A 14,817-nucleotide genomic window follows, 5' to 3' on the forward strand; every position below is an offset into this window, starting at 1 on the left:
TTTATGACCAGAAGTTTGTAACTCTTGGCCCCCTTCTCCTATTTCACCCACCCCCAAAAAACCCACCCCTCTGTCAACCACCAGTCTGTTCTCTGCATCTATGAGTTTTATTTTGTTCATTTGTTTTTTAGATTCCACATGTAAGTGAAATCATACATGGTCTTTCAGACCTGTTTCACTTAGTACCTCAAGATCCATTGACATCATAATGGACAAGGATTTATTTATTTATTTTCTTTTTTTTAATGGCTGAGTGGTATTCCATTGTGTGTGTGTCTGTGTCTGTGTGTACGCATGTGTGTGTATACATGTGTACATGTACACACATCTTGTAATCCATCCGTCCATCATTTGACACTTTGTTTCCGTATCTTGGCTACTGTGAATAATGCTGTAATGAACATAGGGGTGCATATATCTTCAAAGGTTCCAAGCAATTTCACCATAAGTATCTTTGCTGAAAACACTTCCCCCACAAATGCATTGGCTGTAAAGCAGTTTTGCCATAAAAGGTATCAGAATAACTGGTTGACAGTTTGATTTGATAGTATGTTTGTTTCATCAAATAATTGACAGTTTGCTTTCATTTCTCCATTGACACGGTACTCCCATTTTTATATTAATCTTAGCCCTCATAATAGTGTATACAGTGGCACAGAGTTTTGAACCCACATTTCTCCTAGAACTTTGAAATATCTATCAACAGACGTGTGACAGCATGCTGAGAACAGAGAACAAGGTAGAAGACTTTCACAGTGCCATACAAAACTGTTACAAATATGCATGCATCCTTGTATTTAGAAACTTAATACCTCCCTTAAGGAAAAAATTTTAGCGAAAAAATGAGAAAAGGTGATGCCAAATGAAGAGATGAATCAATAAGGAAAAAAAATGTATATTATGAAAGAAAGACTTTGAGGACAAGTGCTTACTCTGCAAAATAAAATCAGTTATTTGCACAGAATTACATGAATCTACACACATTTTAAATGTATTCAAATGTTGTATTTTGCAATAAAGTCTTTTTAATTAATGCATTTTTCATTTTGCATTATGTCCTTTTATTTATTTATTTATTTATTTTTAATTTTTTTTTAACGTTTATTTATTTTTGAGACAGAGAGAGACAGAGCATGAACAGGGGAGGGTGAGAGAGAGAGGGAGACACAGAATCCGAAACAGGCTCCAGGCTCTGAGCTGTCAGCACAGAGCCTGACGCGGGGCTTGAACCCATGAACCGCGAGATCATGACCTGAGCTGAAGTCGGATGCTTAACCAACTGAGCCACCCAGGCGCCCTTCATTATGTCCTTTTAAATGAATGCCCCTCTTTTATGGCATAATTGTGTTATGGCTAACTAGTTATAGGGTGAAAGTGTTTGTGGCAAAGATACTTGTGGTGAAAATACTGGGTACTCTTCTTAAATTTGTTTTCATTTTGCTCAGATAAATACCCAGAAGTGGAATTACTGGATCATGTGTTTTTAGTTTCTTCATTAGCCTCTACACTGTTTTCCATAGTGGCTGCACCAATTTACATGCCCACCAGCAGTGCACCAGGGCTCTCTTTTCTCAGCATCCTGTCCAACACTTGTTATTGCTTGTCTTTTTGATTAGCTGTTCTGACCAGTGTAAGGTGATACCTCCTTATGGTTTTGATTTGCTTTTCCCTGATGGTTCGTGATGTTGAGCATCTTTTCATATGTCTGTGGGCCATGTGTATGCCTTCCTTAGCAAGATGTCTATTCAGGTTCTATTCCCATTTTGTAATCAAATTTTGGGGGAGGGGGTTGGTATTCTTTATATATTTTGGATGTTAACCACTTACCAGATACATGATTTGCAAATATACTCTCATTCAGTAGGTTGCCTTTTTATTTTGTTGATAGTCTCCTTGGCTGTACAGAAGCTTTTAGTTTGATGTAGTTGCATTTACTTTTGCTTTTGTTGCTAATTGCATGTGAAGTCAGGTTCAAAAAAATACTGTCAAGAATGATGTCAATAAGCTTACCACCAGTGTTTTCTAGTAGAAATTTTTACAATTTCTGGTCTTATATTCAAGTCTTTAATCCATTTGAGTTCATTTTTGTATATGGTATAACATTCTGGTTTAGTTTCATTCTTAATGCATTTGGCTATCCAGTTATCTCAACGCTGTTTATTGAAGAAACTGTCCTTTCCCCAATGTCTTTTCTTGCCTCCTTTGCTGTAAATTAATTGATTATATGTACATGGGTTTATTTCTTTTCCGTTGATCTACATCCCTGTTTTTATGCCAACATAGGTACCATACTGTTTTGACTAATGTAGCTTTGTAATATAGTTTGAATCAAGGAGCGTGAGGCCTCCAGTTTGATTCTTCTTCTCAAGATTGCTTTGGCCATTCAGAATCTTTTGTGATCCCATACAAATTTAGGATTGTTTGTTCTATTTTTGTGAAAACTGCCATTGGGATTTTGATAGGAGCATGGAATATTCCATTTATTTGTTTTTATTTCTTTCATCTGTTTCTTTCATCAGTGTCTTGTAGTTTTTTGCATAGGTCTTTCACCTCCTTGGTTAAATTTATTCCTAGGTATTTTCCTCTTTTTGATGAAATTGTAAATGGAGTTGTTTTCTTAATTTTTCTAATAGTTTGTAGCATATAAATATGCTACAGATTTTTCTATATTGACTCTGCATCCTGCAACTTTACCAAACTCATTTATTCTAGTAGTATTTTTTATGGAGTCTTTATGGTTTCCTATATGTAGCATTATGTCATCTGCAAATAATGGCAGTTTTCCTTCCTTCCAGTTTGGATGCATTTCTTTCTTTTTCTATTTGCTCTGACTAGAACTTTGAATACTGTTTTGAATAAAATTGGTGAGAGTAGACATCCTTGTCTTAGTCCTGATCTTAGAGGAAAAGTTTTTAGCTTTTCACCTTTGAGTATGATACTAACTATGGGCTTATAATACGAAACCTTTATTATGTTGGGGTACATTTCCTCTGTACCCACTTTGTTGAGAATTTTTATCATAAATCAATGTTGAATTTTGTCAAATGCTTTTTCTACATCTGTTGAAATGATCATAAGATTTTTATCCTTCATTTTGTTAATGTGGTATATCATAATTGACTTGCAGATGTTAAACCATCCTTGCATCCCTGAAATAAATCTTATTCGATCGTGACTTATGATTTTTTAAATGTATTCTTGAATTTGGTTTGCTAGGACTTCATTCAGGGTGTTTGCATCTGTATTCATCAAAAATTTTGGCCTATAATACTCTTTATTTGTGATGTCCTTGTCTGAATTTGGTATCAGAGTAATGCTGGCCTCGACTGATTGGAAGGGTTCCCTGCTCTTCACTTTCTAGGAAGAGTTTGAGAAGGATAGGTGTTAAATCTTTGAATGGTAGAATTCAACAGTGAAGCTGTCTGGTGCTGGACTTTTTATTGAGAGATTTTTGATTACTGGTTCAATTGCGCTTCTAGCAATTGGTCTATTTAGATTTTCCATTTCTGTCTTGGAAGATGGTAAATGTATAGGAATTTATTCATTTCTTTTAGGTTGTCCAGTTTATTGGCATGTAATTGTTTATAGAAGTCTCTTATGATCTTTTAATTTTCCTTGATAACAGTTGTAACTTCCCAACTTTAATTTATGATTTTATTTATTTGGACCCTCTTTTTTCCTTAGTCTAGCTAAAGGTTCACCAGTTTTTGTTTATCTTCTCAGAAAATCAGCTCTTAATTTCATTGATCTTTTCTATTATCTGTTTAGTCTGTATTTCATTTATTTCTGCTCTGATCTTTATTATTTCCGTTTTTCTACTAACTTTGAGCCTTGTTCCTCTTTTCCTAGTTCTTTTAGTAAAGGTAGATTATTTGAGATTTTTCTTGTTTCTTGAGGTAGTCCTTCTGTATCACTGTGAGCTTCAGGTTTAGAACGGCTCTTGTTGCATCCCATAAACTTTAGCATGTTGTACTTTCATTTTTGTTTGTCTCAAGATATTTTTAAATTTTTCCTTTGATTTCTTCCATGACCCATTGATTGTTCAGTAGCATGTTGTTTAATCACCACATATTTATAATTTTTCCAGTTTTGTGATTTTTATTTTCATACCACTGTGTTCTAAAAAGATGTTTGATGTGTTTTTGGTCTTAAATTTCATGAGGTTTCTTTTGTGGCTTAACATGTGATCTGTCCTGGAGAATGTTCCATGTGCACTTGAAAAGAATGTGTGTTCTATAACTTTTGAATGGAATGTTTGTGTATATATATGTGAAGTCATTCTGGTCTAATGTGTTGTTTAATGCTAATGTTTTCTTACGGATTTTCTATCTGAATGGTCTATCCAGTGATGTAAGTGGGGTATGAAAGCCTCCCCACTATTTATTGCTGTCAGTTCCTCCCTTTACATCTGTCAATATTTGCTTTATATATTTAGGTGCTCCTATATTGGATTCATAAAGACTTACAAACATTGTATTTTCTTGCTGGATTGACCCTGTTAGCATTATGTAATGCCCTTCTTTGTCTTGTATTGCAGTCTTTGTTTTGAAGTCTGTTTTGTCTGATACACATAGGTGATACACATGGAATAGCTACCCCATGTTTCTTTTGGTTTCCATTTGCATGAAACCCTTTTATTCTATCCCTTAACTTTTAGTCTGTGTGTATCCTTACATTTGAGGTGAGTCTCTAGTAGGCAACATATGGATGAGAGTTATTTTCTATCCATTCAGACATTCAGTGTCTTTTTATTTTTAATGTTTATTTCTTTTTTGAGAGGTGGGGAGAGAGAGAGAGCGTGCATGCATGTGAACAGGAGAGGGTCAGAGAGAGGGAACAGAGGATCCGAAGTGGGCTCTGCGCTGACAGCAGAGAGCCCAGTGTGGGGCTGGAACCCACAAACTCTGAGATCATGACTTGAGCTGAAAGCAGACGCTTAACCAGCTGAGCCACCCAGGCGCCCCAGACATTCTGTGTCTGTTGATTGGAGAATTTAATCCACTTACATTTAAAGTAATTATAGATAAGTATGTGTACTTACTGACATTTTGTTAATTGTTTTCTGGCTGTTTTGTTGTTCTCTGTTCCTTTCTTCTCTTGCTCTCGTCCCTTGTGGTTTGATGCCTTTTCTTGAATGTTATGTTTAAATTCCATTCTCATTATCTTTTGTGTATCTACTACCGGTTTCTGCTTTGCAGTTACCGTAGGGCTTACATATATAGCTTTTACATACACCAGAGTATTTTAAGTTGATAGCAGGTTAAGTTTGAACACATTCCAAAACTCCATTTTTACCCCCTGGCTCACATTTTATATCTTGTTATTTTGTATGTCCCTTTAACTGATGGGTGTAATTACAGTTATTTTTACTACTTTTATTTTTTAATCTTCATGCTAGCTTTGGAAGTAATTAGTCTACTACCTTTACCATATATTTCCTTTGTCTACTGATTATTTTTCCTCTCATATTTTTTCTTGTTACAAGTTAATGTCCTATCCTTTCAGCTTAAAGACATCTCTTCAACATTTCTTGTAAGGCTGGTTTAGTAGTAGTGAATTCCTTAGTTTTTGCTTGTCTGGAAAACTGTCTGTCTCCTTCAATTAATAATAACTTTACTGGGTAGAGTATTCTTGGTTGGGAATTTTTTCCTTTCAGCACTTTGAATATATCATGCCTCTGTCCTGTAAACCATATCCTGAAAAATCTACTGATAACCTTATGGGGCTTGTCATATATGCATTAAGTTTTTCTGTTGCTTCCTTAATTTACTCTTTTTATCTTTAACTCTTGACATTTTAATTATAATGTGTCTTGGTGTGGCTTTTTCTGGGTTCATTTTATTTGGAACTTTTTGGGCTTCCCTGATCTGGATACTGTTTGCTTCTCCAAGTTAGGAAAGGTTTTAGTCATTATTTCTTCAAATTAATTTTCTGTACCTTTCTTTCTCACTTCTCCTGAGAGCCCATTATGGGAATGTGTTCCACTTGATGTTATCCTGTAGGTCCCTTAGCTGTCTTCACTTTTTAAAATTTCTTTTTTCTCTTGCTGCTCTGTTGGGGTGCATTCCATTGCCCTGTCTTCCAGATCATTGATCCTTTCTTCTGCTTTATCTTAACCTGCTGTTGAATGCCTCTCCTGTATCTTTCACTTCAGTTATTGTGTTCAGCTCTGTGACTTTTGTTTGGTACTTCCTCGTATTTTCTGTTTTGTTGAAATTTATTCTATATTCATCCATTCTTCTCTCAAGATTGGGGAGCATCTTTATGACCATGTTTTTGAACTCGTTATCAGGTAAATTATCTTCATTTCAGTAAAGCTTTTTTCTGGGGTTTTATTTGGCTCTGTTCTTCAGTTTACTTACTTGACTTGACTTTCTGTGTTTGTTTTTTATGTATTAGGTGAAATGGCTCTCTCCCAGTCTTGAAGGAATGGTCACAGGAAGACAATGTTTTAGGCAGCAATCTGTGCTATGCTGTGGAGGTGGAGCCTGTCAAAAGTAGTCTCAGATTGTCATTTCCATGGAACCCCAAAATTTAAGACACCCCACCCCCACCCCAGTGACCAGTATCAGGCATTCAGGGAGTATCCCCTATGTGGACTTTGTGCTCCTGCCAGCTTTGGCAGGGCCACAGGGGAGTGCTAGGCCAGGATGAGCCATCCCACTGGGTTTGGTGGGGTGTGGCTACAGCATTGCTCAGGGCTGGGGTGAAGGGCTGGTGCAAGTTTTGCTAGCAAGGTAGTATGTATAAAAAATGGCACCTGCCAGCACTTCCATCCTTGGAGAAAGTTCCATAAGACCCTCATCCCTTAGGCTTTAAGCTTAGCCAATGAACCTCCTTTACATATGCTCTAGGTACTTTTCTACCTACTGCTTTTGTGCTGGGTCCTGGGGCAAGTGAGTCTTTTAACAGATTCTTTTAAGAGTGTACCCTTGGTTTCCTACAGCCCTTTGGGTCTCTTGGACATAAGCTCTGTTGGTTTTTAAAGCCAGATGATTTGGGGGTTTGTCTCTGGTGTCGGTCCCAAGTGTTTGGGTGCCTGATTTGGGGCTCTAACCCCTCCTCAGGGATATGTTCCATATTTATGAGATCCATCCCACTTGTGAATCCCTCCAATTGCGGTGGTGGGCAGGAGTGGGGGGGGGGGGCAATGGCTTTGTAAGGACGGCAGTCTCTGACTCTCTTATCTGTCTCAGTGTGATCTTTTTATCTTTTGATACAGAGGACCTGTTCAGCTAGTTCTGTAGAGAGCATTATTGTATATGTAGCTGTAGGTTTGATGTGCCATGGTGGAAGGTGAGGTCAGGATCTTACTATGCCACTGTATTGAACTGCACCCTCCTGTTATTTCACATTTCCACATTCAAAAGTTATTTCAACAACTGGAGTCCTTTTTATTCCTCCGAATTTGAGAATAATGCTTAATCTGTAAGGAATTTATTTATCTGTTTGTTTATAAGGATTGATTTTTAATTTGGAATTTTATCCAGGTTTAATTATGAATGAAAATTTGCCAACTTGTTACGATATTTGTATGTTGAAACTGCCATTTTGATGGTGAATTAAGTGGTCTGCTAGTTAAAATTTTTCCATTATTCTTACCCTAGTAAAAAAAACATTTAATAAATACATTTTTAAAATATATATATATATTAATTTTTTTAAGTGTATTTATTTTGAGAGAGAAAGAAAGCTGAAATCAAGGAGGAGCAGAAAGAGAGAGGGAGAGACAGAATCCCAAGCAGGCTTTGCACTGTCAGATGGAGCCAGCATGGGCTTCAAACTCATGAACTGTGAGATCATGACCTGAGCTGAAGTCAGATGCTTACCCAACTGAGCCACCCCAGGCACCCCAAATATATTTTTGATAGCTTTCTTTCTTCTTAGGTTTCAGCAAAAACAGATTGATTTTTGGTTTAGAGCATAGTATCTTTAGTCCCCCCCCCCTTTTTTTAATCAATATTATTGAAATTGAGCTCTAAAACTATTTTTAAACTTAAATATAACTTACATTTTCCTCCTTTAGATGCTGTGCCACTTTTCCTGAGGCTTCTACATTCACCCCATCAAAATGTCTGTGAGCAGGCAGTGTGGGCACTGGGAAATATCATAGGTTTGTATAAAACTTGTAATGCTAGTCCAAAAATTATTATCATATACTGTGTGATAAAAATGATTACAAATAGTGAAAAATGAGAAACAATTTGTCATTTTCAGTACTGATTTTTGTGAAATAATTTATAGAAATTAAGCTGTTTTAAGTGTAAACCTATGGTAAATAGAATGAATTTTTTGTTGCTTATGATACGGTAATATCTTTTTATATATAGACAGCTTTTTAAAAAAATAGTCAATCTTAGTTATTTGAGTAATTATGAAATATGTATCTCCTTCCTTTATTGTGTTGATGTGTCCATTTTATTCCTTAACTCTCCATTGTCATAGAAACTACTAAGAAAAAAGGTGGTACAAAATAAACCAATAAGTTTTCTCCATAATGGCAGTTCTAAAAAGAGTATAAATGGAAATTTTTAGTATTTTTTATAGATTTTAGTATGGTAAAATACAATAATGTTATCCATTATTATTGTGAGGTCGTCATCCTACAGAAGGTGTTTGTAGCTTATAGACCGTGACATTAAATGTTGAACACCATGATTACCATACCTTTCAGTTTTTCTTTGACATAATTGTAGGAAGAATAAAGACAATTCTAATATTTCAAGATTAAAATTTTTTTTTCATGTTTACTTATTTTTGAGAGAGAGAGAGAGAGACAGAGTGTGTGAGAAGGGGAAGGGCAGAGAGAAAGGGAGACACAGAATCTGAAGCAGGCTCCAGGCTCTGAGCTGTCAGCACAGAGCCCAACACAGGGTTTGAACCCACAAGGTACGAGATCAATACCTGAGTCCGACACTTACCCAACTAAGCCACCCAGGCGCCCCTCAAAATTTGTTTTTAAACTAGATCTGAACTTTACTCAAACTCCAAAATTTAAAAAACTGTCCTCCAGTGAATGGAGAATGGAAAAAAACTGGAATCTGAACTGTATTGTGTCCCTTAGTATTAAAGTTTATTTTTGGGGCGCCTGCGTGGCTCAGTCGGTTGATCATCCGACTTCGGCTCAGGTCATGATCTCATGGTGTGTGAGTTCGAGCCCTGTGTCAGGCTTTGTGCCGACAGCTCAGAGCCCGGAGCCTGTTTCGGATTCTGTGTCTCCCTGTCTCTCTGACCCTCCCCCATTCATGCTCTGCCTCTCTCTGTCTCAAAAAAATAAATAAAGGTTAAAAAAATTTTTTTTAAGTTTATTTTTGCCACAGACCATTGTTCTTGCATGGAAGTAGTCAGTATTACTTTAATGTACCTCTTCTATATTACCCTTTGGGGGGACCAAGATAGAATGCAGAGGGATGGTTAGTGTCCCACAAGTAGGAGTTTTAAAATGGGAGAATTTCTCCGTAAAGTGTTATTCACACATGATCTGTTGCTGTTAAGAATGCTATCTTTTGTGTATTCAGATTCCTTCACCCCTTTGCTTTTATACTAAATTTTAGATTTAGAGCCATTAATGCAGTATCTTGATCTTTGGTTTTCAATTCCTGTGACATCGTAGAATAATTAGACTACATGGATGCCAAAAGAACAGGGATTTTATCTCCAAATATTGCAGTGCAAAGAAAAGGGTTTTCATTTGTGGAATGTAATACTTAACATGACTTTCATGCTAGAAATTACGGCAATACCCTAGATACAGAAATTCTATTTGGCAGTTCTCTAAGGCAATGATTCTCAAACTTTTAACTGTTTTCAGTATCCTGTGATAAGGGCTTGAATTCTTGACCCAGAATTCTGGATTCATAGAGTTTGTTTTAACAGATCTGGGATAGGACCCAAAAATTACTTTGGGAACCACTGCTCTAGGGATATTGGTTCATTCCTCCACCCACTCCTTTTTTTTGACATAGTTTTTTATTTTTTAACTTTATTTTTGACATAGTTTTTTTTTTAAATATGTCAAATAATTTGTAGTTAATACTTTTGGTACTCTGATATTAGGTCACAAGTACAAATTCTACAGATTTTTTTTCTAATAGTATTTTGATGTGTGTACATATACATATGTTTTTATTACATGGAAAGTTTGTTAAACTGAGTACCATTGCGAGAGAAGGTAAAAGCAGCAGTTCTCTGCTCACAAAGTATTCTAAAGAATCCTTAGGCTTCTATTTTTGGATGGCATAAAAACATAGGTGAACAATTTATAAACCTGAATATGTAAATCATGTACCAAAAAAATGTTACTACTTTATGTTGCTTCTCCTGAAGACCTAAAATGAGAACTTGGTTGTTGTTGTCTAAAACTTCTTTGTAAGACTAAATAGCAACACTTTTATATAAAACTAATAGTTAAAAATCTAGAAAGCAGCATATTGAACCCACTGCCGTATGTTTTCTGAATTGCTTATTGTCAGTGTATTTTATTGAATTAATCGCTCCTTCCTACAGGTGATGGGCCACAATGTAGAGATTATGTCATAAGTCTTGGAGTTGTGAAACCTTTACTTTCCTTCATAAGTCCATCTATTCCTATAACATTCTTAAGGAATGTTACTTGGGTTATGGTCAACTTATGTCGCCACAAAGACCCACCACCCCCAATGGAAACCATTCAGGAGGTAAACAGGTGTTGTGTGTTTTCTTTTTTTTTTTTTTAACTAGATACCATTATGTATATGTTTTTAAATCTGTATATTTCTCTCTTCAGATTCTTCCAGCTCTTTGTGTCTTAATTCATCACACAGACGTAAATGTGAGTATTTTTTATGTGTATATGTATGTATTTCTAGGGCTGCCTCTATGACATAGGGAAGAAAATCTTATGCTGAACATGATGTTAGTATACTCTATCAGATTTTTCCGTTTCAAGAGCTGTAATAGCTTACTATTACTGTATTTACTTTGTGTTTTCCTGTATCATAAAATATAATTTACAGTGAAGAAATCAAGCCTAACTATATTTTGTTTTGGGCAATAACATGTTGGAGGGGGAGTTAAAAACTCATTTTGAAAATTCTTAAAGGTGTGTGTCTGTGTTGTGTGTGTGTTGCAAAAACTCATTTTCGAAGTTTTAAAGTTGCCAGTTAGTGATCTCTCCCATGAAGATTATATCTTTGATTGGTCAAGAGCTTTTTATGGAAGCTCATTTTAACAGCCTGACCAGTGTTTGAGAGAATACATAGGCCTAACTGTACTTTCATTTTTTGAAAGATTAAAAAAGAGAAATATTTGTGCCTTTATGTATGGGTGTGTATTCATAAGAATACATACATCAATTTAAGAACATCAGTTGCTCTTTAATTTCATTTTCACTATATTTTTCCATCTATGGTGACTTTTTAGTGGCTTCACATGTTTTAGAGAAAACTCATAAATATCCAAACAAGAAAAAAAGTTCCTGCAGACTAGATTTTTAAAGTAATCAATATACCTTATTCATTCTCACCAATACAGATGGCAAAAGAAAAAGCACCTCAGGAAGTATGATGAGGTGGGAAACTGCCCTGACTGCTTACAAAACCAGCCTCACCTTCAGTGTATTAGAAAAGCTAGAAATATAATGGGTAAAAGAAAGCACAGGGATACAATGCACAGCAACATTCAGGAACTTACGTGGTTCCTGAGAAACAGCTTGGTGTGATGACCATTGTTTGATAAGCTGCTTCATTCCTTTACAGTTTCCAGGGTAATACCATTTTTCCAGGATCTGTCTAAAGCATATGGAACAAATCAAACTTAGAATTAATACTACATCAAGGAGTGACATATGTACAAAATTCATTAAATTAACATGATCTTTGCTCTAAAGATACTTTGTTTTCAATCCTAATAGTCCAAGGTGTTTTGTTTTGTTTTGTTTTGTTTTGTTTTGCTTTGTTTTAAAGGAACCTATAAGCCATTTTTGAGTTTGGCTCCTGTAATACCAAGTTTTTTTATTAAATTACAAATTTTAATACTTTTAAAAAATTTCCATGGAAAGTTAGTCTGAACATGTATACCTCTCCCAGAAAACCTGACAACTCGATTGACCTTATTTCAGAGATGTATTGTGTTCTTTCCATTTACCCCAACCCAGTTGAAATTGTAACTCCATCTTTCTTGCTTTTAATATATCTTAAATTTCTCAAGCTAGTCTCATTATTCTTTAGTAGCATGTTTGCTAAGTAATATTGTTTACTATATAATAATATTTATTAAAAATATAATCTTTTTAGGTAAACTTAACTTAGCAAATTCTTAAATCAGACCATGAAAAAAAAAATAAAAAACTGCTTCCACAAAGCATAAGTGAAACACTGAAATTATACTGTAGTTATAATTAGTAAATTTATTATAGAACACTAACTTTAATACAGAAATTATATAGGAGATCAAGTCTGTTTAAATTGTGATTTTGATGTGAGCATATTAATGACATTTATTGTTGGGCCTTTTAAAAAAAATTGTACAGTCATGGACAAGTAACTTGAAGTTCTTTGCCTTTATCAACCAATTTTGGCATATGTTGGAACTCTAGAAAAAAGATTTACATTTGTAAGTTGAAATTTAGCTCTTTCACGTATTTCAGTACCACCTTATGTGTGTGAATTCTTTGATTTGGAGTCTTCTTTTTACATTAAAAATAACCAAAGAGCTCTCTTTAGTTTTTGAAAGAAACAATAGCAAAGTGTTGTTTTCTCCTACCAGGAGATTCTCAGATGTTTCAAACATAATGTTGGTTTAGAATTTAAAAGGTTTCAAATGTTCCTGGCTTGTCTTTTGACACAGAGTTCATATTCCAGAAAGGCTTCGGAAGTAAAGTTCCAGGCACAATTACTTTTCCTGTGTCTTTGTCAATAACTGTATTATTTATGCAACAGTTCAACAGTTGCCCTACTTCCTTTTGGACGTAACTACTAATTAGACTTAATACAAAAGAAAGATGAAACACAATGGGCTTCTGAACTTCAGAATATAACATTAAAAATTATAGGTTAAATTATAGTATAATTTAGCTACAGAGGTTTTTTTTTTTTTTTTTAATAGGTAGTTTTGGCACATGCTGTAAATTATGCATTTTCTTTTTTTACTAAAACGTTTTTAATTATAGATCACACAGATTGACCTATGGTTGTTTTTAATGTCTTGATGTGCAGCTGTGGGACACTTCATTATTAGAGAAGTTGCCTCCAATTTTATAAGGCAAAGCAAACTGGTTGGAAAAGATGAAATTGCTATTAACTCCTAATGCTTAAGTACTGGCTCGTGACATACCAACATGATGCCGGTGATACTAGAGAACACTTGAACATCTACATCTAGCCCAGATGTTTTGAATCGCTGTGTATGTTGGATACTTAATAGTCTTTCCAACTCTGTGTATTTACTACAATATCTTTGGACTTGTTCTGTGTCAGTGTGAGTATTTGAGAAAGAGAATGTCTTTTTCTCCTATTTCCTGTATGGTGTACTGTGTATCTTAATGAATTAAGATTAGCTACCAACCTGTGGTCAGGATTATAATTAACTGAAGCATGCTGAATATGGCTAATACTTGATAACAGACATTGATAGATGATGTTGTTTAGTATAATAGAGATTAAGATTTCAGTGAATTGAGAGAAGAAGAAAAAAGGCAGTGGAACAATCATAGATTAGTCTGTATGGTTAAGAATTATTAAAGTTAGAAAATATTCAAAGGCTATTTGAATTTTCATTTTATCCCTTAGATATTGGTAGATACAGTCTGGGCCCTCTCTTACCTTACTGATGCTGGCAATGAACAGATACAGATGGTAATAGACTCTGGAATAGTCCCTCACTTGGTTCCTCTACTCAGCCACCAGGAAGTCAAAGTTCAGGTGAGTTTGTTGTTAATAATACAGTATTTTTGTTTTGTTTTGCTTTTTACCACTAATTTGCTTTAAGCATGGCATTTAAAAATGGCCAGTTTCATTAGTTCAAAGTGTATTTCTAGCCTGATAACACATCTTTATTTTAATCTATTTTTTTATTGAAGTATAGTTGACACAGGGTTACATTAGTTTCAGGTGTACAACATAGTGATTCAACTTCTCTATATGTTATGCTGTGCTCAACACAAGTGTAGCTACCATCTGTCACCATACAATGCTATTAAAATACCATTAACTGTATTCCCTTTGCTGTGCTCTGTATTCCATGACTTATTCATCCAGTTACTGGAAGTCTGTTTCTCCCACTCCCCTTCACCCATTTTGCCCATCACCCCACCTCCCTTCCCTCTGGCAACCATCAATTTGTTCTGTGTTTATGGATCTGTTTTTGAGTTTTGTTTGTTCATTTTGTTTTTTAAATTCCACATATAATTGAGATCATAAGGTATTTTGTCTTTGACTTATTTCACTTCGCATGATCTCTGGGTCCATCGATGTGGTTGTAAATGGCAAGATCTCATCTTTTTATGACTAATATTCCATTTTATGTATATACCATGTCTTTATCCATTCATCTATCGATGGACTCTTGGGTTGCTTTAATATCTGGGTTATTATAAATAACACTGCAGTAAATATAGGGGTGCAGATATCTTTTTGGAATAAAGTAAGAACATATCTTTGAAAGGAATGAGGTATTAATTATATCCCCATATTTAAAAATTGTATATTATTTTTGAGAGAGAGAGAGAGAGAATGTGAGCAGGGGAGGGCCAGAGAGAGAGAGGGAGACAGAGGATCTGAAGCAGGCTCCACGCTGACAGCAGAGACCCCGACGTGGGGCTCGAACTCACAGGCTATGAGA

The 14,817-nt window shown here is 35.2% G+C and overlaps 1 protein-coding gene across 3 annotated transcripts in view; it reads left to right on the forward strand.

Moving 5' to 3' along the window:
* Positions 1-14,817, forward strand: part of KPNA4 (karyopherin subunit alpha 4) — a 68,468-nt gene that overhangs the window by 32,351 nt on the left and 21,300 nt on the right. For all 3 annotated transcript variants that reach the window (XM_045037357.1, XM_045037358.1, XM_023260428.2), the window contains 4 exons: positions 8,027-8,113; positions 10,507-10,676; positions 10,766-10,810; positions 13,767-13,898. In XM_045037357.1, the coding sequence (XP_044893292.1) occupies positions 8,027-8,113; positions 10,507-10,676; positions 10,766-10,810; positions 13,767-13,898 (434 nt within the window). The remainder of the gene's footprint in view (positions 1-8,026; positions 8,114-10,506; positions 10,677-10,765; positions 10,811-13,766; positions 13,899-14,817) is intronic.

The sequence above is a fragment of the Felis catus genome, chromosome C2 (assembly GCF_018350175.1).
Source record: "Felis catus isolate Fca126 chromosome C2, F.catus_Fca126_mat1.0, whole genome shotgun sequence".
Taxonomy (NCBI): Eukaryota; Metazoa; Chordata; class Mammalia; order Carnivora; family Felidae; genus Felis; species Felis catus.